The sequence below is a fragment of the Pezoporus flaviventris genome, unplaced genomic scaffold (genome assembly GCF_033815535.1).
Source record: "Pezoporus flaviventris isolate CSIRO_AGI_PZ_B2104156 unplaced genomic scaffold, CSIRO_AGI_Pfla_v1 ptg000006l, whole genome shotgun sequence".
NCBI classification, from domain to species: Eukaryota; Metazoa; Chordata; class Aves; order Psittaciformes; family Psittacidae; genus Pezoporus; species Pezoporus flaviventris.
In genome coordinates this window covers 3,121,493-3,145,457 of record NW_026892554.1, presented here as the reverse complement: position 1 = coordinate 3,145,457, position 23,965 = coordinate 3,121,493, and the positions used below count along the sequence as shown (strand labels likewise).

At 46.4% G+C, this 23,965-nt stretch overlaps 2 protein-coding genes and 1 long non-coding RNA gene across 5 annotated transcripts; 2 read left to right on the top strand and 1 right to left on the bottom strand.

Moving 5' to 3' along the window:
- The first annotated feature begins 2,610 nt into the window (after positions 1-2,610).
- MTFMT (mitochondrial methionyl-tRNA formyltransferase) lies at positions 2,611-8,526 on the top strand. The gene is made up of 9 exons (XM_061446622.1): positions 2,611-2,787; positions 3,212-3,424; positions 3,815-3,937; positions 4,763-4,865; positions 5,447-5,522; positions 6,082-6,173; positions 6,722-6,803; positions 7,333-7,415; positions 7,719-8,526. Exons 1-9 carry the CDS (start codon positions 2,663-2,665, stop codon positions 7,917-7,919), a joined length of 1,098 nt encoding a protein of 365 aa, XP_061302606.1. The 5' UTR covers positions 2,611-2,662; the 3' UTR covers positions 7,920-8,526.
- A 2,050-nt stretch (positions 8,527-10,576) lies between these two features.
- On the top strand, positions 10,577-22,308 carry LOC133265799 (uncharacterized). Of its 2 annotated transcripts, XR_009742117.1 has the most exons (5): positions 10,577-11,998; positions 14,588-14,764; positions 18,487-18,633; positions 21,456-21,792; positions 21,980-22,308. It is a non-coding gene; the product is annotated as an uncharacterized LOC133265799 (long non-coding RNA). The 2 variants fall into 2 exon arrangements; XR_009742116.1 differs by having other exon boundaries at positions 21,456-22,308.
- CILP (cartilage intermediate layer protein) lies at positions 13,936-23,548 on the bottom strand. 2 transcript variants are annotated; one of them, XM_061446617.1, is made up of 8 exons: positions 23,445-23,548; positions 22,182-22,265; positions 21,187-21,240; positions 19,613-19,798; positions 18,300-18,614; positions 18,100-18,208; positions 17,510-17,667; positions 13,936-16,931 (listed from the first exon to the last, which is right to left on the bottom strand). In XM_061446617.1, the coding sequence occupies exons 1-8, from the start codon at positions 23,500-23,502 to the stop codon at positions 14,590-14,592; spliced, it is 3,306 nt and encodes a 1,101-aa protein (XP_061302601.1). In that variant the 5' UTR covers positions 23,503-23,548; the 3' UTR covers positions 13,936-14,589. The 2 variants fall into 2 exon arrangements, with proteins under 2 accessions (XP_061302601.1, XP_061302602.1); XM_061446618.1 differs by lacking the exons at positions 19,613-19,798; positions 21,187-21,240.
- Positions 23,549-23,965: the final 417 nt, after the last annotated feature.

The following is a 23,965-nucleotide window of genomic DNA, read 5'->3' as shown; positions in this document are numbered from 1 at the left end:
CTGACCTTGCCATTTTAGTTTTGCTTATCTCTTTTGATCCCTTCTGTGTCTTTGACCTGAAATGCCTGGTTACAGAATAACTAAACATGCAGGGTTGTGGGGATTTTTTTTGTCTCCATGTACAAAAGCAGAGTTCAAACGCAGCAGGGAAGCAAGATTTGTGAGCTTTATGTTTTTCTTTTGTGAATCAGATTGTTGCTTTCATTCTGCTGAAAAAATTACACTGAAATAAAGCTTCAGGCAAAAATTCATGTGTCCAAGGCACAATACTAAATAATAGCTGTCATCTGTTTGAACAGTCACATCAGAGCATTGATTACTTGGGAGCAAATATACTGGAGTGAATTTAAGTCCACTTCATAAATGCAACATTAATTATTTCATGTGTAAGTTTGGCAAAAACTCAGCACAGAGTTTCAGTATTTCCAGGAGCTTTAATCCTGCCAGAACTGGGAATCCTTCTCCAGGGCTTCAGTCCCCTGGTGAGCAGCAGAAGCTCCACACCTGGTGCCCATGTGCCACTGACACATTCAATGCCTCCCAGGCCAGGATCTGATACCTGGAAATTGCCAGTGAGCAGCAGCTGGATGCCGGGTTCAAATTCCCCGCTTTTGGATGGCATTTGGGCCATACAAACATGCATGATACATCCCTGGCCTTTCTGATGTGCTGGTTTTACCCAAGACCTCAGCGAGCTGGTATCCACCAGCACCACACAGGACATCTCCTTCCAACTCAACCAGCAACTGCGCTGTCTGCTTTGGGAAACCACGGGTATTTTGCAGCATCTGAGATATCTCACCTCAATGAGATACTAGGTTCTCACCAAAGGACAAGGAACTGCTGGAACAAGTCCAGAGAAGGGCCACGAGGATGATCAGGGGACTGGAGCACCTCCTGTATGAAGACAGGCTGAGAAAGTTGGGGCTGTTCAGCCTGGAGAAGAGAAGGCTGCGTGGAGACCTCATAGCAGCTTCCAGTATCTGAAGGGGCCTATAGGGATGCTGGGGAGGGACTCTTCATTAGGGACTGTAGTGACAAGACAAGGGGTAACGGGTTAAAACTTAAACAGGGGAAGTTTAGGTTGGATATAAGGAGGAAATTCTTTCCTGTTAGGGTGGTGAGGCACTGGAATGGGTTGCCCAGGGAGGTTGTGAATGCTCCATTCCTGGCAGTGCTCGAGGCCAGGTTGGACAGAGCCTTGTTTGATATGGTTTAGTGTGAGGTGTCCCTGCCCATGGCAGGGGGGTTGGAACTGGATGATCTTAAGGTCCTTTCCAACCCTAACTATTCTATGGTTCTATGAAATCACACACTGTGTGCAACGCTGCTTTCTCTTTCGGGGCCTGATGCCCGTAAGTGCCTGTAAGCACTCGGTGATTGTGCAATGACTAATTGTTCCTTGTTTACCAGCTCCGTAGCATCTGTGATAAGACACTCATCTCTGCTTCCGCACATGAACTGTGCTGGTTGCTTCAGTCTCTTCTCAAGCAGCAGCCATTCCTTCATCCCTGCTACCCGCTTGTTTATATTTGACTATACCCTTTCATCTATGCACCTCAAGAAGTGCTGTCTGGAACTTAGCGGTGTCCTGTACATGATGAAAGTGAGGATTTCCATGGCGTTCCGCATGTAATAGAGAATGATGTTTTCTGGACCAACTGATTTTTACATCCTGATACCGGGTTAGGAAATACCCCAGGTTTTGCTAGCGTACCCTCTGCTTCTCAGGGTGCAGAACAGGCACCTCATTTAGGATATCCTGACTCATTTACTCATTTTTTGTTACCTGTAACAGCACTTTCTCATTTCTCCTTTCTTTCTACCACTGGAAGCAGAGGCACCTTCTGTATCTGAGAGAAGAAATCCCTAATGATGAGCAAAACACATGCAAAAGGGAATGAATGGCACAGTGCTGCTGAACAGGGCAAGAGCTCCCTTTCCTGAGATCTACCCTCCTGTATCAGTCTGACTTCAATTGCCATCCAGTTTCCAAGTAATTTCCATGTTTTTCCTGAAACTGTTCCCAGATTTCTCACATTCCATGTTTTACAAATTCCCACTGTCAAAGGCCATAGGCTACAGGGAGATTTAAATGCATAGGGCATTCGTGCATGGAATTTACACGAAATGGAGAGCGACACAACCCATCTTCCCATGGGTGGGAAGAATGTTCTTAGAGTGATAAAATACTTCCATACTTATGGGAGAAGGCAGTTCTTTTAAGTGGTTATTCTGAGTTTACAAGAAAACATTCTTGAAGTTACAATCACTGTTAAAACAAAGCAGTCCAGAGGCGGACACACAAATGAGCTTGAGCGGGAGCCAGCGGAGGCTCAGTGCCTGCGGTGTCAACACCCCCGCCTGCCCTTATCTCCGCACTGAGGCGGAGCGGCCAATTCTCGGTCAGCAGGGACAAGGCTGCGGGTCCACCGCGGCGGGGAACGCTCTCCCGGGCAGCGCGGACGCTGTGGAGAGGCAGAAGCCAGCGCTGGAAACCCAATCCGGGCTGCGAGACCGGTTTAAGCGCGGCCTCCTCCCTAGCACCGCCCCGCACCAAGATGGCGCCGCCGCCTCAGCCCGAGGGGAGGCGGTTCCGTCCCGCCCCGAGGCGGGCTCCGCGCTCCTGCTGGCGGCATCGCCGTGCGCCGGAAGCGCCGCCATGCGGGGCCGGCTGCTGCGGGCCTGGCGGCAGGGGGTGAAGGCGGCGCTGCCGCCATGGCGGGTGCTGTTCTTCGGCACCGACCGCTTCGCCGTCACCGCGCTGCGGGCCCTGCAGGAGGCCAGGTACTGTGCGGGGGGCCGGGGACTGAGGGCTGGGGATGGTGAGGGGGGGCTGGGCACCGAGGGTTGGGAGGTAAGGGGTGCTGGGGTGGTTCAGGGGCTGTCGCGGGATGAGCCGGGGTCGGCGTGAGGCAGGGATCGGGGTTTGGGCAGCGGTTGGTAGGGGAGAGGAAAGGATGGGGCCTTAGGCTGGGACAGGGGCGTTGGCGTCGTGAGTGGGTTGATTGAGAGGGATCACAAGGGGGCAGGGGGACGTGGATTGGGGTTTGGATTGAAAGGAGGAAACCACTGGTGGTGAGGGGTATGGGGCCAGTGAAGGGGGTAGGAGGAGGTCCTGGGGAGGCCACAGCGAGGGGTGGAGGCGACCCAGCGTTTGCCTCCGCCTTGCTCTGCCTGCATGAGCCCTTCAGTGCCTTGTCCTCCCCAGGGAGCCCAGCGAGGACTCGCTCGTGTCCAGGCTGGAGGTGGTGACCCTGCCCTCGCGCCTGCCCGGGGACCTGCCTGTGAGGAGCTGCGCCCGGGAGCTCCAGCTGCCTGTGCATGAGTGGCCCCACACCGGCCCTGCGGGGCAGTTTGATGTGGGTGTGGTGGCATCATTTGGGCGTCTTCTGAGCGAGGAGCTTATTCTGCAGTTCCCATAGTACGTGAGCTGACAGGACAGCTGTTGCTGCTCCGTTCCTTAGGTTTTGACTCGGCACCTGTGATTCGTAGCAGATGAGGTCAGCTTCTTACCTGGGTTCATCTGCTTAGCTTGAGCCCTGCTTCTGTCGTTGTCAGGTTCACTGTCCTTTAACATGTTGATGGAGGCCTATGCAAATGTTTGGTGTAATATGTTTACTTTTATTCCTTTCATCTCTCTTTATGCATTCACTAAGAAACTGAAGGTTATGTAGGTATGTTTAAACCAGTAGCACTTCAAAAGGTCTGAGCAGATAATTCTTCAAGCATTTTCAGTGTAATAAATGTCCCACACCCATTTACATGTGCTTCAGGTACTGTTCCTATTCTAACTGAAAACATTTTAATTCAGTGGCGTGCTGAATGTCCATCCCAGCTGCCTCCCTCGATGGCGTGGTCCTGCACCCATAATCCACACAGTGCTTCATGGTGATAAAGTGACTGGGGTGACAATTATGGAAATAAGACCAAAAAGGTAGGTTAGATGTGCTTCCCAAAAGCTTCTGTGGTTTCTCAGGACTTCAAATCATCACCACTTGAATCACCATTTAAATCATTCTGTAGTCACTTTTTTTCTTATGTGTGTGTTTAATATTAGAAGTTGAAACACTTAAACTTTCATCTGACCATGTGAGACTTGACGTAGATACAGTATTTCAGTGAGTGTGTAATTTGCACTCCAGACTCTAGGCCTGTTCTCTAATTTCTAGCATTGTTACAGGCAGCAGAGTGAAAGCAGTCAGTCACACAGCCAGATGGATAGGCTTGGTATGATGTGATGGGAAAGATCTGGTTTCCAGAGCTCAGAGTCACCTGTAACATCCTGTAAGTGAAACAGAGGACAAGCAGTTCCCTGTTTTGGGATGAGAGAGAAATTACATGGTTTAGTTTCAGCACAGAGTCTGGCTTAAAAGGCTTGTGAAAACACATTATCACAGTTAACTTTTCTTTCTTAGATGTTTGTCTCATAATAGATCTCAGGAAAGCTTGAAACTAGTTTCTTCTGAATACTTCAGGTTGTTTCTTCTGAGATGTTCTGCTTCTGAACTGTAAATCATGTGTTCATATCAAGCTCAGCTTGCTGAGGTGAATCTTGCTTGCCAAGATATATCTGATACTTTTTTCCCTGGGTTGTTTTGTGAACTAAACATTGTTTGATATTGTGTGACAAACAAAGTTTTAGGGGAGGGAAAAGAAAGGGTACTTAGTAACTGAGTTAACATATTGAACGTAGAGTTTTGAACTGCTGGTGGAGTTATAGCTTCTTCTCCAGTAAGCTTGTATGGTTTTTGCCTTACAGGTTTGATGTAGGTCCAATTATTAAGCAAGAAGAGTTTGCTGTTCCTCCCCGCTGTACTGCAAAGGAACTGGAAGTGGTATTATCAAAGATGGGTGCAAACATGGTAAAGTCATGCAAGCTCAAGCTAGTGTCGGTTCTCATTAGCACCTTGCTTTTAACATGTGTAAAAGTCATTCTTCTAAATCTTGCTCTGAGTTGATTGCAGCTGTTAAGAGGAGAGTGATCTGAAACTTGGTGTTTGTGAGCACTTTGCCTTGCTGAGAGAAAAGCTGCATGGTGTGTGATACACTGTCAGTGTTCATCCTGTGCCTTGCTGGTATGCCTCTGTTCTGTGAAGAACTCAATGACTTTGTATGGAAATGGTGCAGTTTTGTCTTTCATTTAAGTGAATATCTGCTTTTTTTGTCTCAGTAGTCCCAGATTTTGTCCTCTTCCGATTTAATATCGGAGAGGAGATCAGCCATAAAATAATGCTCGGGGCGGGGGGGTTAATTGTGATTCAGTGGGAAGGAAGCCTTTAGTGTGTTTCTGTGTATGATACAAGCCTTCTGAATAAACCGATCCAGTTGTCTGAAAGCTCACATGAAAGTTCCACTGATGAAAAAGTGGGTACTAGTAGTATACTATTAATAAGTATACTGTTCTCAACTTTGCTAATGCTCTGTACAAAATCTGATTTTACAGCTGATATCAGTTCTGAGAAACCTGCCTGAAAGTTTGAAAAATAAAAAAGAACAGCCAGAAGAAGGTGTAACATTTGGTAGGTACAAATCATATTTAATGCAACTTGTTCACTTTGTCTTTTATCAGCTGGAAGACTTAAGTTTCTTCCTCTGGTGCTGGGTTATATTTTGTTCAGATACCTTTCTCAATATTGTCTCTCCATTGCCTTCTCTGGCTTAAACAAATTGTACAGAGGGCAAAAAGCTTGAGATTTCTTCTTCAGACTTCCTGCATTAATGTTTTATTCCAGTTGTCCATTACAATATCAGAATCCTGAGTGATGTTACAAAACCTGAGTTTATTCTTGGTGGTTGTAACACAGACAAAAGTGTTCAGCTGTGCTTCTAAATGTATGTTACCAGTTTGCATTACAATGGATAAATAAGAGGACAACTGAGAATAAAGTATAAATAATCAAAAGGAGAGTTTTAGGGAATCTTTTCTCCAGTTGTTGTTTAAGGTACCTATGGCTAGAGGTAAATTTACCATTGGTCAGGGTGAAGTTGGGTTTAAAACAGGATAAAATGGTACAGCTATTTGTTTGCAAAAAGATGCAAAACAAAATATGAAGTCTTCTATTATTTTTTTTTCTCTAGCTCCTAAAATATCTATAGCTAAGAGCTGTGTAAGATGGGAAGAGCAAACGGCTGCACAAGTAATTCAACTGTATCATGCAATAGGAAGTATGGTAAGACAGTAGAATTTTTTTAACCCTCTTCTGTTATCTAGCATGTGTGAGTTTGGTGTGGGTATTTTAACTAATGACTAAGCTCAAGTTCAGTTATTTCAGCCTTTTAAACCCATCATATGTTCTAAAATCCCAGCATAGTTTAGCATTAGAAGTAGAATTAGTGTAGAGGAGAATTTTCATAGACTTGATTCCAAGTGTGAAATCAGCCCAGAGTTTTGTATTGATTCCTTAGCTCTGAGATTTCTACTGATGCATTTGAGAGGGTTCCAGAAGGCTATCATGACATCTTTGCATGACAGTAAACAGTGCAAACAGCCTGCGTAAACAATTGTAGTAGCTAGTTGCATTACTAATTACTGCATATGCTTATGATTTGCTTGTCATTGAGATGAGGGAGAACAAGGAGAACTGGGTATAATAAGGAAAGTCTCTTATCTGGACATAGACCTAAATTTTTCCCCTAGTGTCACAGGTAATTAAAAGACTAGACAGTTGCATGGACGTCATGAAAGCATTCTCAGTGTGTCATCTGCTTCTCTTTCCAGTTTCCTTTGCAGACACTGTGGAAGGGAACTACAGTTAAACTTCTGGATTTTGTGGAAGTGGATGACATCCCTGGTTTTGCTGGTATTTAGTTTGAAGTTAATTTAAGTTACGTTTTCCTGTCTTCTCGAACATTGACTTGGAGATCATATGCAGTTGTACTAAACAATAGCTTTGAGTACTGCTTTCTGAAACTCCAGTAGGGCAAAGTCAGACTTATGTAAGCTCAGAGGGCAGTAAGTTTCTGTGCCCAAAGATGAGCATAAAATGGATTTTAAGGACATTCCTGCTTTGTGATGTTGAGTAAGCAGCAGGTATAGCCTTGTGAATCCTGAGATTTGGAGGATTTTAATCCTCTAATTAGTTAGGAGAGCCTCTTCTAACACCATTGTCTGGGGATCTCTCACAAGGACTGTTTCTGGATCAGATAGGGAGCAGTGTCAGAATGACTGTTCTGGTTCTCCCCTGCTCATTTGGATATAATTTGCTCAAAAATATTTTTGAGCAAAGCAGTGACTCGAGATGGTTATTGTGCTTCAAAGAGACAAAAGTGTTTCAAACTTTTTTGTACTTGGTGCTAAAAAAATGCAGGTCAATCTTGCTTTGCTTTTAGATCAAACATTAAATGACTGTGGAGCTGTTCCTGGTTCACTCCTATACCATAAAGCATCCCAAACGCTGATAGCTCGTTGCAAGGTAGGTTCTTCCCATTTGTTTTATATTCACTGCCCTATGGACAAAGTTTTTAGTATTTGTGTGTTACACAATTTTTGCCTTAATTGTCCGTTATTACTCACTGAGCTAGTTCAGATTACCATGAGTTATCTTATTTGGTATCTTGAAGAACTTCTAATTTCCACTAACAGGCAAGAATTTGACTTGCAATATAAATTTGATGCCATTAAATACAATGTATGCTGCAAGTCAGCCTAGTGAGAGCTAAAGAGAATTTAAAACCATGGAAGAAGCTTGCTGCCATTTGTTTGTTTTTACTTTTAGGAAGGCTGGGTTGGAATCAAAGCAGTCGTATTAAAGAAGAAGCTTACAGCAGTTGACTTCTACAATGGATATATGCACTCTTGGTTCCAGCAGAAGTCAAGAGCAGTTCATCAGGAATGCAGATTTCAAACACTCAAACTTAGCAGGACAAAAAAGACTCTGAAAGAGAGGGAAATGTTGTCACAGAATATTAAGCAATAGATGTATTTTAAAATGTGGGAGATGATGTCTGTAAGTTAATAGTAATATAAAATATTTCGGTGCCTACCTATAATGTTCAGCTTAGTTGAACTTTAAGTTTTCCTCCCAGAGTGTTTGATCTTGCTGTCATCTGCATTTTTTCGTTGTGGGCTCCTGAAGATACTTATTTCTGTTTCTTCCATAAAGAAAGAGAATCTCTGAGTGTTGAAGGTAGTACATAAATCCCTGTTTCCGCTGTTGAGCAATAAATTTATTTTTATACAAGGTTTTCAGTTTCTCTTTAAGGGCTTTCTTCAGGTGCAAGTTGTGCACAGTTACTTCAGTCTGGCAATACTGAAATCCTGTGCTGCTCTGGAATTCAGTTCAGTGCTTAACGAGACTCTTAGATTATCTAGTTTAATTTTTTTTTGCCTTGGTATCCTTGCATTGAGGTGAATAACTTAAGCCTTAATTGGGAACATCTAGAGAATTTTTTACTGTCCGTGATAGTTCTCTTGTTTTAATCTTTTTCATTCTGTTTCTAAAAACTTATAATTCACCTTCTCAGTAGATCATTTTCTTTGGTATATTTAGCTTTTCTGATTGATAACATATGTTTCCTACTTAATTGTATCATTTGCCATCTCTTCCTTCTCCTCTTTTTCATATCCTAGAAAGTACATCCCAGTTAATATTTGTGTGCCATCCATCCATGAAAATTTATGTTCTACTGTCATACTTTGATAGGAGAGGTGTTTACCTGAAGAGAAGTTGTTAATCTGATCCAAGCTTTTCCTCGACCTGCCTTTGATTAATGGCATGTGTAAGAAGGAGCATTTCATGTGGAGAATCCCTGAACTGATGACTCTTAGGAGTAATGTAGCACTGTGAGGATAACAGCAGAACAAAGACTGGCCATGTCTCAGGAGCTGCTTTAGTGTTGTCTGCTCACTTATTCTTGCTTTTTCTGAATACTACCAGAGTAAAAGCTTTTTTTGCAGCTGTTCAGACTTGGGAGCATCCAGCTCTGGGACCCCAGACATAAGAAGGATCTGGAGCTGAGTGAGTCCAGCGGAGGCCATGGAGATGGTGCGAGGGCTGGAGCAGCTCTGCTCTGGAGACAGGCTTGAGAGAGCTGGGCTGGTCCAGCCTGGAGAGGAAAAGGCTCCTTAAGGGGAGACGTTAGAGCAGCTCCAGTGCCTAAAGGTGCTACAGGAAACCTGGAGAGGGGCTTTTGAGAAGGGCCTGTAGGGACAGGACAAGGGGAATGGCTTTAACTTAGCCATGTCGAACTGAAAGCTCAAGTCAGATGTTGAATTCATGGGACCTTGATGTGCTGGAGTGTGACTCACTGGATGGAAGCAAGCAAAAGCTCCATAAAAATGTGCTTTATTACATGGATTAAAATGTTTCTGAAGAAGCATCTGTGAAAGCAGGTGCTGCAGTATTTTTTTTAATTGCCATTTGTCCAACAATTAATCTGCCTCTCACAGGTCTTCCAGAACACGCAGTACTCCAAGAAATCCAAGCTTATAAATCAGAGTCAAAACATGGAAACAACAGCAAGGTGGAAGTTGGGGTCCTGTGGAGAATTCCATTAGTCTCTGCACACTCAAGGATGGAGCTTGTGCATCCAGAAGTTATAAACCTAGCAAGTTAGTTTCCAAGCAAATGATGTATTTTTGTGGTTTGCTCCCAGCTACCGCTTGCATATAAAAGGTGTGAAGTCATTTTGCCTTTACTCTGTTCAGATGAAAGGTTAGTTATCACCTTATGCCAATGGAAGGGATGGTGGGTGGGTGGGTTTTGTGTGTATATGATGGGTTTGGAGGTTTTCTGGGTTCTGTACACCACTGGCTCAGCTGTATGGCTGCTTGCCTTGTGTTTTAGCCACTGAAGCTTCTGGGAATTTTTCACCAGTTATTTTTAAAGAGTACTCGTAGGCATCACTGGGATTCAAATATTCAGTGTTTGCAGAGGGTAAGAACATTTTCTGTACACTCTTCCCCATAGACAGTGAGGTTTTTGACACTAATCAGCTGCATGGTAGGGGTCTGTCCTTGGGCATAGGTTGTATCAGAAGTTGAATTAGCAGAAAAATGAGTATACAAAAAAACCCACACCACAATTTTTATATATATATATTTTTATATATATATAATACAGAAAATTTAAGCACAAATGATAAAGAATTTTGGACTTAGGAGAAATACTGTAATTATCTGTTAGCATGGGTGGACCAACTTTTCTGATGTCCAGCTCCCCAGGCACTGGAAAACGAATTCTAGTTCGTTATGGCCAGAGTAAGATGATCAGTGAGATGTGACCCCACAGAAAAAAATTCAGTATTGAAAATTCAGGCAATTTGAGGTTAAAAGTTTTTAGATGACCAAACTGTTCAATTAACCTTTTAGTTCCTAAGAATGACTCGAGGAAAATTCTTTGACAGTTCTTTAACTCCTTGCTTATTTGAACCTGCTCTACTATCATAAAGGTGATAGCAAAGAGCTTTGTGTCTACCCTTTGCACCTCCAAAACAACGTGGCGCAAAGTAGCGTTACTGCTGGCTGTTATTAATGCTCCTAGTTGGAATATGAGCTTCCATCCAGCAATGTCTGCGTTAGGTATTAGCATCGGAGAGAACCTGTAGGGCAATTTGTACGCTCTCGCTGACATTGTGCCTCATGTGAGATCTGTTGCTGTTAGTCATCGCTGGCAGTTGCTTATTTCAGTTCTAACTAAAGCATAAAGCAACAGGGGAGTTTTCCTGTGTCTTTGGTGGAGTTTGAGGTGGAAGTGCTCAGAAACCCTGTAGATGGTGCTCACTGCATCTCTTTTAGGGGAAAACCAAGGTCAGCTGGACAGAACATTGAGAAAGTCTGGTACAGAATGTCTTCAGTTAGTTGTTTAATGCCAAGTAATGTCTAAACCATATTGTAGCCAGGATACCTATACTTGTAACTTAATCTTTTGATCTGTACAGTTTTCTTTAAGGCCTCTTAGAATTGCTTTCTATGCAAGAAGTTAGAGGAGATTAAACAGTTCTTGCTTAGCAGTTAATGTCCTAGCTCTGAATATGCACAACTTCACCCTGGTTGTTTTGTGGAGGAAAAAAGGGTAAGATGAATTTATTTTTTTATGGAGGAAATCTTTGGCATGCTATTTTTGGCCTGGTAGAGAAGCTTTAAGGGGAATTGGAGTTCCCCAGGCAGCTGTTTAGCCAAAATGTCTCTTTGGAAACTTCGCTCTCACCTAACTCTGTAGGGATTTAACTCAGTAAGTAATCAAAATCTGATTATTTTTGCAGAACAGACAAAACAAAAATGGGGCATTCACTGATGAGGTGTGGAATAGCATGTCAGGGCTGACTCTAGAACATAGACATGGTGATTCAATCCCCAGTACCACTGCTGAGGTCAAGTACAGCCGCCTTAGCAATTGGAAAGTGATAATACCAAAATAAAGCAGTTCTCCTTTTGCCATGAGAGGCAAAGTAGAGGAGGTATTCATAGACCAGCATCCAGTATGGCTCAGTTTAAGATCACTGAAGCCAAATTACTGGTAGAACTGCAAAACATTTGGGCACCAGAAGGATTCTGGTGTTGGATAGAGATGACTTCATCTTGGATTTCAAATAAATGTTGGAGTGGTATTTCTTAGGATGCTGGCGACTCGCTGTTAGGTGCATCTGTTTCATGATCTGAAATGTCACTGCTCCCCCTGCTTCCTAGGAAACCTCTTTATTTCGGATATCTGCTGAATAAATTGCAAATAAACCCAAAGTGTAAGTGATTCATCACAGGAGTACTGGAGGCTTTTAAATAGTTGATTGCAAAATCCCTGGATAATTTGAAGGTTGAGTCTAGTCCTTTTGTTTATCCTAACTCCTGACAGCCTGATAGCTTCTGGGAAGCAATTTTTTCCCTTTCTTAAAAGCAGGAGGAGGGATAGGTCACCAGATTTATCTGAGGCTTGGAAATGGAGAGACCTTAATGGACGATGCTTTGCCTTAGCCACAAACCTGCTGACGTTTAGGAGCCAGGTCTCCTTCAGCCTGTTTCTCAAGGTTGGTGGTCCAAAGGCTAAAGCGGAGGGAGGAGGTGAGTGGAAGCCTTCAAGCATTCCTGCAGCTGATGCTCTCCTTTGGTATGTGGGGGTGTGGGTTAGGTTTCAGGTTGCAGAAAGGACATTGCTGTCCACTGACCATAAACACAAGCTGGGGAAGTCAGGACTGACACTGAACTATAGCATAAAACTTGTGTGAGTGGTGGATGCCAGGACCTGCTGTAGCTTTTCTCCTATCTAAACTTTCTTTGTGTGTTTGATGTGGTGGCTCATCAGTAATGATAAAGTGTTAGCACTGAGTGGTTGTTGTTGGGCCAAGGTTGTTTTCTGTTGATAGTGTTTAAGCACCTGTGTTTGAAAGCTCTCTGTCCTGCTCTTTATCCAGTGTGCTCTGCGAGCAGGCTACTCTTGAGAGCTCAGGGACTCGGGGAGTGCAGAGCGAGTTTGTTCCTCCAAGTCAGAATTAAGCTGCAGTGGGGGACAGTTTGGGGAAACTTGGAGAGCTTTTTGCTGTTTCAGGCTGTAGAGCTGTGACCCTTTCATTGCTGTCAAACAGACATTTCTCCCCAAAAGGAAGAGCCCTATGGTCTGCTGTGTTTGACTCTGGCGAGCCCACGTGCACCACAGGGATCACATCCTGAGCCTGCTTTCATCCATCTCCTGGGTTGGTCTGTAGAAGTCATTTGTGTTACTTCACCCTCAAAGTGATGAAACTAAGTTTGGGATTTGGCTGGCTGGCTGCAGAGGAGGAGGGGAGCAGAGGGAAGAGACATTTCTCTGAGAGTCTGCAGTGCAAGCCAGGAGCTCTGTGGGAAGGTCCAAGCTGATGCTCCCCACTGGCTGCCTTGGCCCCAGCTCGTGCCAAGCCCTTGCAGCAGACTAGACACAAAAGAAAACACAGAGTCTAAATTCACTGGTATGAAGAGCATGTGCCAGAGTATTCCACAGCTCTTCCTTTTCTGCTTCTTTTTGATAACTGTCAGTTTGCATCAAAACATGCATTATTAAGGTGGGCTTTTTGACCTTTTTATGCATGATTTTGGCTGCATAACTGCTCAGTCCTGAACAGCTCTGCCTTTAATGCCTGGGATGCCCCATGTCAGACCTGAGAACCTGTTCTGAAGCTTGCTAAATACAATTGAAAGATTCCCCATGCCCTCGATGGGCTTGTAGGCAAGACAGCATAGACCGAGAACTGGCTTCATACCCATAGGAGGACGTTGGGTAGGAAAGGGAAATCCACGCTTGAGTGTGTGCTTGAACTCCAGTTTTCATGCAGCAGCACTGCCCACCTGTCTGTGATCTCTCTCTGTGGAAATTTTGGTGTTGGAGGCTTGCCTGCACCCCAAAATTTATTGCCAGTGTTGGGGTGTAAACACAGAATGAATTCTGTGCTGTTGAGGTGCTTGATTCTTCTCTAAAAGTAGTGGGAGGTTGATAGGGCAACTTAATCAGCCACTTGGAGATGGATCAGTGTCTGCCTGACCCCTTTTGTGGCCATCTGTACCTTCCGCTAAGAGCAGTTTCATGCCCAGCAGTGTGTGCTCACTGCTGCTGAATGTGGAGGGAAGCCTATCCTGTTCTTGTCTCTGCACTGCCCAGCCCTGCTTTACATTGCCTGGTTTCCTACGCTCCTCAAAGCGCGGTGTCCTGGCCCGCTTTTCTCCCCATCTTGTCCCACTCTGGGGGCCCTGCTGCTGCCTAATCCCTTGCCCAGGCCTGCTGCTCCGCTTCTCAGCGCTGTTTCTGGCTCCTTATTTCAAACTGGGCACATATTCCTTGACTGCAGCACACCATGGCCAAGCCCTGGACCTGGGGGATCACCAGCCACCCACCAAACCCCTCACCCGTACTCAGGGTCAGCCTTTCAGTGATAAAGCCATGACCTGTTCGTGAACAGAAACGTTCTGCAGGTTATTCTTTGGTTGTGGCCAGGCATTTCAAACACAAAAGCAACACAGCATTGTCAAAGTTATAAAATTACTCTTTTTATTAACCTACCCTATCATTAAAGCATGAATTTTCTTGTCAAATACTACAAGAAGCAAGAGAAAACTAGTTTTATCCATGTTGAGCCTACAAATCCTCATGGCTTCTCCGTGCTGTTGAGCATGTGAGTTCTTAGAAGTGCAGCTGCTGGCAGTTTAGCTGGAATACAGTCATTCTAAAATAAGCTAGAAATAAATAAAATACTTACATTTCAAGTACAAAACCTCGCAGTTGAATTCAGTATGAGGAAATCAGTTTATTCCTTTTCATGTTACCAACTACTGTACAGGTACTTGGGCTGGCAAAGTCTGCAGATGCAGAACAGAAGGGTGTTTTATGTACATGGCTTAATTGAATCATGTGTTTAGTCTTCCCTTTAGGCTATCATACGAAGCTGTTTAATGTCAGGCAGAAAGAAGATTTTTATGGATGCATTTAATAAGACACAAACTCACTACAGCTACTGGCCCCCAGTTTTTGCCTTATGTCTTTCTGGTGGAGGAAAAAAGTGCACCTTCATTATGTCTCAAAGATAATGACACCTACCAGCTTTGGGTTCTGTTGTTAGCAGGTAGGTTTTACTTTCAAATTATACTTCATCAAGTGTGAACAGCTTTACCGAGGCTCCTTTACAGCTCTAGTATCCAGAAGGACGCTGACCTCTCATCGGGATCCTGCTCTGTGGGATTCGGCGGCTTGCTGGTTGCCTTCGGTATGCGGGGCTCTCCCCTGGCAGAACCAGTATGGACTGCTGGCCCGAGTTCCTCTGAGACTCGAAGATGCTTTGCTCTGCAGCACTCCTCTCCGAACAGGTAAAAGTCAACCCCACGCCAACATCACTTTTCATGGTTCGGGAGGTGCCATCAGATGAGCCATCGAAACACCTACCCAAGGCGATTTCCTTGGCGATCCTCGGGTCTTGGTCGGTGACGGTGTAGATGCCATAGTTGTGTCCCAGCGGGTCGAGTGGAGCCAGCATGGTGTACTCGCTAGTGTCGTTGTTGGTAGCCATGGGGAGGTGGTTCACCAGGTACTCATGGAGCATGCTGTTGACGCTCTCCCTGCGGCAGCTGCCTTGAGGCACCACTTTGACCAGCGTGCGGTCCACACGGTCCTGGTCGAAGAGCATGCCGCTGCACTTGAACTCCAGGCACGCTGCCGACACATCCCGCTGCTCCGAGCTCCGAATGCTGCGGACGTCCCTGATGCCGTAGAGCTTCCCAATGGTACGTGGGTGCGTCCCACCCATGTTCCGAGATCTTATGTTCACCTCTTGGGGTCCATTTATTTTTACTTTAATGTAGCAGGCCCTAAATTCCATAGGCTTGGGCCACCATGCCAGGTAGTCATCGGTCCAGCTCATAAGGTCGTCTTCACTGAAAGGAACAGTGTTGTAGTCATACCTGTCTCCCTCTATCCTGTAAAACCTGAAGTGAGGAGCGTTGTGTGGAGCTTCCTCACATTCTCGTAGGTTTTCATAGGCATAAATAGGGCCGTTGTTCTCCTCTGGGGAATTAGGGCTTGGCTTGGCCATGTTAATGCTGAAGGCTGTTTTCTTAGTGTTGGAGTCTTCATGGTCTGTTCTTCTGTAGTTGAGCTTGTTGAGATATGGCTGTGGGACCCCAACAGCATTAGGGTTGAGTTTGGGAGCAGAGGGGACAGCTTCAAGTTCTTCACCCCCCATGCTCGCCAAGATATAAGCTGCATAGGCCTCGGGGTTCTGCTCATCACAGAAGGCAGGCACGCAGGCGCCATTGGGACCAGTGACCGCGCTGTCGAAACGGCCCCATGCTCTGGGGTTGGAGGAGAATCCTGGTTCTGGCTCTGTGTTTATAATAGAAATCACAACGCCTTGGATCTGCTCACTTTGCAGGAACCTCTCACTTCTGTAGGCTCGGACTTTGACATAGCACCGTCTGCTCTCTGGGACATCCAGGTTAAACAGTCGCCTTTCTTTGATCTCCATGTTCCCAACCAAAAATGTTCTCTCCTCCCTTTTGCGCCGTCTGCTTTTCTCCAGGTTGAAGTCCCCTTCTTCTTCCCATAATCCTGTCTCTGGGTTCAGGGACCAAAGCTTCATCTCTTGCAGGTGCTCTGGCATCTTCACCTGAGCAGCATCCAAATGAACTTTCACTTCCTCTGCATTAAGAGACTCGGTGCCCTTTTCATCAGTGAAGTCCACGGAAAACATGCCATAGGTGCGGAGTGGAAATACATCTCCTTCCTCATCTACAAAGTTCAGGTCGCTTTGTGTCACAGGAGCTGTTGAGATGTTTCTTGGGTCCAGAAATGTCACACTGGCTTTCACTTTGCCTCTGTAGGCTTCTCCGTTTTTCCTATAAAATGCATTGGGAGGAATTTCTAATTCGGCAATCGGGTCATCTTCTTCCATTTCTCCCAAAGAGATCACGTTGGTTTCAGTGGATTCCAGTGTAACAGGGGGCTTCTTTCTTAGCAGCTTGATCTCATGAAACACAGCACCTCCGTTTTCATTGAAGGGCAGAACCTTTGTTGTGTTCACAAACTTCTGCAGCCGGTCAACAAAAGTTAGAACCAGTCTCTCCGTGTCTGCTGGGACATGGACCGAGAAGGTTCCCTTGTAGCCAGTCATGCTCACTCTCTTGTTGCCCATGTAGATGTGGCCAAACCTCAGTGGCTCTCCGTTATCTGCTGCTGTGGCTCTGCCTCGAACTGTTATTTTGGTCTCAGTGCATTTTTTGCAGCCACATTCTACAACAACTTTAGTGGGGAGTGTGTACCCATCACAGGAGATGTCTCTAGTTTCCATCTTGGACACTCCGCAGCAATAGGCAACGTTGTCCTTACACCGGAGCCCCTTGTCCAGCTTCCCAGCACAGGTCTTTGCTGGGCACTTGCCAACATCATAGTAGAAGGTATTTGTTGCTTTTTGGAAGCAGTCGTGAGGAAGTCGGATGAGGTGGCTTTGGGGTTGGGAGTCGCAGGCTGCCTCTTGTCTCCCTGTTGAATAGGATTTCTTAATGAGCAGCACGAAAGAATTGTGGTCATTGCTTTGTGGTCTGAAACCCTCAGAGTTATTGAGGGTTTCGAAGCCACAAACCAGATGTTTTTGCAGCATTTTGGTTAGGTGGTTTTGGTAAAGCAGGTGCTCAGCTTTCACTTTAGGTACCTGATTAAGAGCAGTGCTGTTTGCATCCAGCTCCTGCTTACCCACCACTGCCATCCAGCCCACCCTCTGCTGTTCTGCAGCTGACTGGCCTTTTGGCTAGGGAGAAACTAAATGCTTCCCAAGGTTTAGGAAAAAGCCCCTAAGCAAACAAATATTCACATCAGGCAGCAAATACAGTGAGAAATCTGCTGAAACCAGCAGATTGAGCTTGGCAGGTCACCTGCAATGCAGAGCTCCAGTTTGTAGAGAGCATCTGGTTCCCAACCAGCTCACACAAGCTTATCTGCTAACGGATGCTTGAATTTGGCCCTAAATATTTTACTTGGGATTTTTCTTTCCCACATGTACCACAGTTCCTGGTTTCTGCCTCCCCAGCTGCTTGGAGAGCATCACGCCCATTTTATCTTACCTATGACAGCAAGCTTGGCAGGCTGGGACTTCGCTGACCCCCCGGCACTGCTGGCCTTGCAGAAATACTCTCCTGAATGGTGCCTGTTTAGGTTCTTCAGAATCAGGTTGTTTTTGTATTTGTATAAAGAGGGATCCAGCAGGGAGCCATTGTGGTACCTGCCAGGAACAGACAGTTAAGGGGACAGAGCCATGGCCTTAATCCTGCTGCGTGGATTTTGCCAGGCCTCTTGCCTCAGTTTCCCCATTTGTAATCTGGCAAGGTGGCATCATCTAAAAGTTATTCCCCCTCCCCTGGCAGTACTGAGATGTGGCTGCTGGCAGTTGGCAGCTGCCAGTCCTGCCTGCTGAGGGTTTTCCAGCTCTTATTTGTGTGTTTTAGCACTGAGTCCCTCAGCAGATGACATTGCAGCACCTCTGAGATCCACCAGCTCTGCACACCTCGAGGACACCATCATTTGCAGCAATTTGTTCCCATCGTATTTAGCTGTTTTATAGCTAGAACCCCACCTTTATGGGGATGGTAAGGAGATACAAATTGAATCCATGGGACAAATAGGACTTCTGCCTGATCAGACTGGACTTTCTTACCAGAGGTAGCGGTCAGGGGCTGGGCTCCCAAGGGCATCACAGCAGAGCGACACACTCTGTCCCACTCTCCTGGCTTTGTCCTCAGGGCTTCTGAAAACATAGGGTTTGCCTGCAAGGGAGGAAAAAGCCATCTCATTACTCTTCCCCTCCTAAAACTGGAGTTTATCTCTTACTGCTGTGTAAAACCCCATTGTGGCTACCTGATCGCTGCAGCTGCACTTGGATCGCCAGGTTTCTTCTGTTGCTCTCAGGCACGGTGACGATTGCTGTTGCGTATTTGGCTTTCTTTATTTTAAGGGTGTTTTTGCCATCAGGACAGATCCCCGGGATCCTAAACATGCCCCTATCATCGGCTGTTGTCAACAGCTTAAGTTTCTTGGCTTGCAGGTAGACCCGGGCATCGGCAGCAGGCGACCCATCCTCAAGAGAGACCTTCCCATGGAGGGTCGCATCCTCGCACATGCAGGCATCGCAGTCAGCATTGACACGGCCCATGGGGCAGGTGATGTTGCAGGCTGGAGGAGAGGCAGGCAGGTCAGAAAGTGGCCCCAGGTGCTCATAACACTCATGGCATGTTCTCATGTCTGCTTTTAATTTAGATGCAATAAGGCAGATACTGCATAAGGAATAAATTGGATCCAAAACATATTTTTACTGATTATCAACAGCTGTGCCTTAGAAACACTGGGACGATGTGATTCTGAACCTGACAATTAGTAGAAAGCAGACACGTGGATATAATTACAGCTAGGAACTGTATTTACCTACCCCAAAGGGCTGGATTTCAGGAAAATCTGAATCTAGATCAGCATGTGAGCTCTTAGCTTAACCCTGGTGAAATTACAAATCCAAATATCTTAAACTTTACAGGTTTCAGTTACCAACTCGTGCCCAAAAGTCATGATTTTGGTCTGTCTTAAAGGCCATTTTCCCTTATTCAATGCTATCCTGGCTTGGGCAGGACTAACACAGGTAAATTGCCGAATGAGCATTACCCAATGGGTTTAATAAATGGTCTCCCAGACAGTGATTCCAAAACATTTTCGTTACCTATAGCAATTAATCCCAAATAATAATCTATCTTTTCTCATAGGCTATTTTAAGAATTATTTGTTTAAAGGAGGATTATAAAAATAATACAATGAATTACAAGCCCCTTATGCAGGAGCCGTGGCAATTCAATATTCCCAACTCTTCCCCTTCCTGGAGATTATGTGGATGCAGCTGCCACTTTGAGAGCTGCTGTTATAACAAAGTTAATGAGATTTTTCCTGCATCCCTGGGATCTTTATGGGTCTCTGATGATTCTCCATATATGTATCCCCCCCTTATCTTGCCATTTGGCTATAAACTCCCTGTGCTCTGCTCCAGCCCTGCTCGGGAAGGCACCAGCATCGCAAAATTCTCTCAAGGGAAAGGAAGACGGTAAAATGAGAGCGGAGGGAATACAACGCCTACGTGGTGGTGAGATCAGGACATCGCCCCCTGCCCGTAAGTGAGGTTATAGGAGCACCTGAGCAAACATGTCCAATGCAGAGCCGCCCTTCCTCAGTTGCTTCATTACAGTGCACGCCCCAGCGGCGCTCAGCTAGGCAGGATCTGGTACGCTTCTGCACACCGGTTTGGCCACACTTTGCTGAGCACTCGCTCCATTTCGACCATGGAGACAGAAACCTTTTTGAATCTGGCACCAGTGGACCTTAAATGATATCAGTGGTGTGTTAGAGACGCACATTAGACATACAGCTGCCTGAAAATGAGTAGCTGTTTTCTTAGCAGCTTCAGTATAGCTCAGACTATGCATTTGGATATTACGCAGCACATGGATTAAACAAACTTAAAGCATGTTCAGGGAGCTGGGAAATAAAGCATGAGGAGGCGTCTGAAAGCTTCTGACTTAATTCCCTGCAGGCGACTGAATTCAGGCTGATTAAGATAAACTGGAGGGGAGCAAAGTGCACGCAGCTCATGCTTAGTGTTGAATAACTTTGGCTTAAAGGAAATCAAACGCACATTGTCATTTAAATGCTGTCTGAGGGGCCACACTCGCCTGCGTTTCAAATGTGGTTAAATAAAAACAAACCAAAGCAAAAAAAAAGAAGAGTAAAATTGCTTGTATGTTGAATGTCTTTAACCATACTTCAACATATGTTCCCTATAGGGGAAGTGTGTGTCCTATTGTGAGCACTTTTACTGTGTGCAAAACAGAAGCCTAAGATGCTACTGAGCAGGCTGAGCATGTAGGGGACAGCTGATCTGTAAAACACGAAAGAGTCTGTAAAACATACTGAGGGTTTAATATGGGGTTAGATTTTAAAGGGAATTTCTTTCACTGGCAGTAGATGGTATTAATTTAGATGGTATGATATAGATGGTATTAAGTGACTTTGAATGGATGAGAGCCACTCCAAGTCTGTGGCTTGGGTTTCTTTTTAAATGACAGTGTTCTAATAATGTTTATAAGGATTTGTTCATGACTAAAGTTTCTAAAAACGAGGTTTCTTGAAGATAAGTGCTGTGTCATTTCCCATACCTACTGTTCCACCCCATTTGTAATGAACCAGGTTGGGTTCTTTCCTAGAAAGGCCAAAAATGACCCCTGGCTTACAAAAGCAGGTGGCTGGGGAAGGTTATTTAAATGAGAGCAGCCAGGGAGTGTCATGTCTGGGTTGGAGTGAGCTCTTGGCTTAGATGGGCAAGATTTTAATCTGTTGGCATCTTCGGTTCAGCATCCTGAGTGGTGCATCCATAGACCTTACTCAGCAGTTTGAGGGATGCAAGAGGAGGTAGGCTTGGGGATGTGGTAGCACATGGATAAATGTCTGTCTGTGTTTCCCCAAGCAGAAATCTAACATGCAACAGATTAAAGTGGGATCTCAGTAAGATCCTGAGCTTGTTTGGGGTCACTGCAGGGCTGGTGATGATGAGAAAGGAGGGGAGTCTTGCAGGAGGAAAATAGCATCACATGGCTTTGGGTAGGACCTCGGCAGCAGAAAAAGTGGAAAGCAGAGGATGGGGAGAAGCCAAGGGACCGAGCACTAGTGGGGATGTGGGGAGGGACCCGTGGCACTGGCCAGCAGCACATACTGCGTCTGGTGTAGGTGAAGATCGGGTCTGCCCGGCGAGAGCTGCTCCTCGAACCTGCGGGCAGAGGATGCACAGGGTGGTTCAAGCAGGGTTTGCCCATTCCCTGGCTGAGCACCAGTCCCTGCACCGAGCCTGGCTGCTCAACCCAACCAGGACCCCCTCTCCTGAAGGCAAAACCTGAGTTTACAGCTCACTGCTGCCAAGGGCAGGAGCTTTAATTTCCAATTGCGTTGGTCAGAATCTCAGTATTTTGCTTTATTTCTCCCTAGAGAAGCAGGAGTCAGCCCCTGCTCTGCAAGCCTCAGCATCACTGCCTCGTGCCATCCACTTGGAGGGGAAAACAATCTTCCTGGAAGTTTTCTTCAAAAGACCAAGTGAAGAAAACCTCTGAGTGTTCATGTTTTTGTGCTTTGATTCTCCCCAGCAGGTAAGAGAGCTGCTGGGAATGGGACAGAAAGCTGGGAAAGTCCCTTAATCCCTCAGCTATGGCATCAGCGTGTCCAGCCCTTCCAGGGCCTGCTGGAATCTAAATCCTGAGCCCAGGGCAGTAAAGCTTAAAAGGTTGCAATGTCTCCTTGGGGTCAAGGAGCAGACTGGGCTCTACAGGTAGTTAATACCCCACAGGCTTTCATTCTATATGGGGTCACCAACTGCGTGGGGACAGGCTGGGAAGGGGAAGGGCAAGTCAGAGCATGTTCTTGCCCATCCCTGGGCTCTCCTCGCCCTCCCAGCCCGCCCGTGCTTCCCGCGGGAGCCAGGGCTGTGGTCACGCACTTGACCTTCACTTTTCCAGGAGAGGAGCCAACAGCGTGTGTCAGCGATAGCTAGAACCCTACAGGAGGTTGCAGATGATTAACATTTATTCCATTGCTTAAATGTCCTCACCTACTCAAATAATAGTGTTTGGTTGTAAACTGAGGCTGAAAAAACCCAAGGCACGTGCAAACACCCCTTGTCCTGGTGAGGGAAAGCCACTCGAGCTGGGATCAACTTACTCTCCAAGCTGAGCATTACCAGCGGGCTGAAGGTTTTCTGTCCTATCTGGATCCTGCCGAGGGCTGGTTTCAGAAGCCTTTGACCTAAGGATTAATGAATAAGAGATTAAATTAGGTTAACAATGAATTAATTAGACTCAAGGGATTGGGCATGCTTAGGATCAGTTTTTCAGCTTTCCCTTTGGGTTGTGGCTGGTAAGAGCTGCAGGTTAGAGCTCCTGTGGGATGCAGGGCAGGAGATGCCAAATGAAGGGTGTGATGGAGATGTCCCACAGCATTGCTGTACCTCAGGTATGATGCAAATTTGCCATTTCCCTTAGCACCCAAGGAAAGCTTTTTTGTGCTTTCTGTGGTGGACCAGCTCAGATCAAATCATCTTCTTGTTTTTGGAGATCTAAAATATATCCTGCCTCTCCCTCGTGGGGAGAAATGAACCCAAAGTGAATGAGGCTGGTTGTTGCTATGGGACACAGGCTGGTTTCTGCACTTGCTGGCAGCCTGTGTGCCCAAGGGGAGCTGGTGGTTGTGGCTGGTGGACCTTCCCCACTTTAACTGGGGAGCTAAGCCTGAAGTTGACCAGCATTGGCTCTGAACTCCTGGGGGCTCAGCAAGGGCTTCTGGGCACTTCCCCAGCTACAAATTGACTCTCCCTGTTTTAAACCAGGTGTCTGGCCAGAGCACTTCAGGGCAAAATTCCTCTATAGCCCTGAAAAACAAACCCAAAGAGCCTACAAACACGTTTCCTCACAAGACCACCGGCACAGAGTGGCAGGTTGCTTATCACTCAGTGCTATGGTATGTGCAACCCTGCAGAGCCAGCAGACAGAGTCTGCTGCTCCTGAGCATCTTCTCCTGGAGAAGAGCCTTGGTGATGCTTCCCAAGGGCTCGGCTTGGAGGCTGGGTTTGTTTCATGCTCGGGTGATGGATAAGGCACTGGCCAGGGTGGGTCTGCTCAGAACACAGGGGAGCTGGGGTGCAGACTCAGCCAGGGATGGTCCCAGCACGGGGGTTTATCCATGTTTAACCAGAGGCTGCTGCCTCTCAGACAGGCCGTGCCCGTGTGCTGCTGGCTGGGTGGGTGCCAGCCCTCATCTGGAAGTCCTTTGGCCAGGCAAGCACTGCAGTGACCCAGAGCAGCAGCTGGCATTGATATCGGGTCCGTGTCTGCTGGCTCAGCAGCCGCCGACAGACATGCCTTCACACTGGTGTGCCCGCGGGCAGGGGACAGCGCAGAGACGGGAATAGAAACGAGTAACCTTCACCTAGAACGGATGTGGCTCCCAGGAGGAGGAGGAGGATCCATTCCTTCACAGTGACCATCGTCTCCAGAGGTGACTGGGGCTCCTTGGAGTACCCTCAGTCGTCCCAGCCCTGCAGAGACAAACCCAGCTGTGTCGAGGCTCACCCAGGGTCTTGCTGCTTTCAGGGAGCTTCTCCAAGGCTGAACCAGCCCAAAACTGGAGCTGCTCATTCCCCCTCCAACCCATCCACAGCAGCTTCCCAAGAGAGGAGCAGCAGGGGCTCCACATCTGCACTGGCATCCCCTCTGCTTCTCACTGTCACATCTGAGCCCAAATCTATTCTGCAGAGCGATGCTTTGTAATGACATCTCCTTAAAGTGCCTTTTAAGAGCTTAAATACTTCTGCAGGGATGCTTTTGCAGCCCATGTGGCTCCGTGGGCCCCTGCTCTGCCCCCCACATGAGCAGAGACATCATGCCTCCATCCCTCTGCCTGCATACTGGGCTTAGTGTGAGGACAGCATCGTATCCCAGTATGTTCCA

Coding starts and splice junctions, on each gene's coding strand:
- MTFMT (XM_061446622.1), top strand. CDS start 2,663: ATGCGGGGCCGGCTGCTGCGGGCCTGGCGGCAGGGGGTGAAGGCGGCG. Junction 3,938..4,762: donor ATGGAAATAAGACCAAAAAG/GTAGGTTAGATG, acceptor TTTGCCTTACAG/GTTTGATGTAGGTCCAATTA. Junction 4,866..5,446: donor CAAAGATGGGTGCAAACATG/GTAAAGTCATGC, acceptor CTGATTTTACAG/CTGATATCAGTTCTGAGAAA.
- CILP (XM_061446617.1), bottom strand. CDS start 23,502: ATGGTCACTGTGAAGGAATGGATCCTCCTCCTCCTCCTGGGAGCCACA. Junction 22,266..23,444: donor GGGAGCCACATCCGTTCTAG/GTGAAGGTTACT, acceptor ATTAATCCTTAG/GTCAAAGGCTTCTGAAACCA. Junction 18,615..19,612: donor CATTGGACATGTTTGCTCAG/GTGCTCCTATAA, acceptor CCTCTCCTCCAG/CCTGCAACATCACCTGCCCC.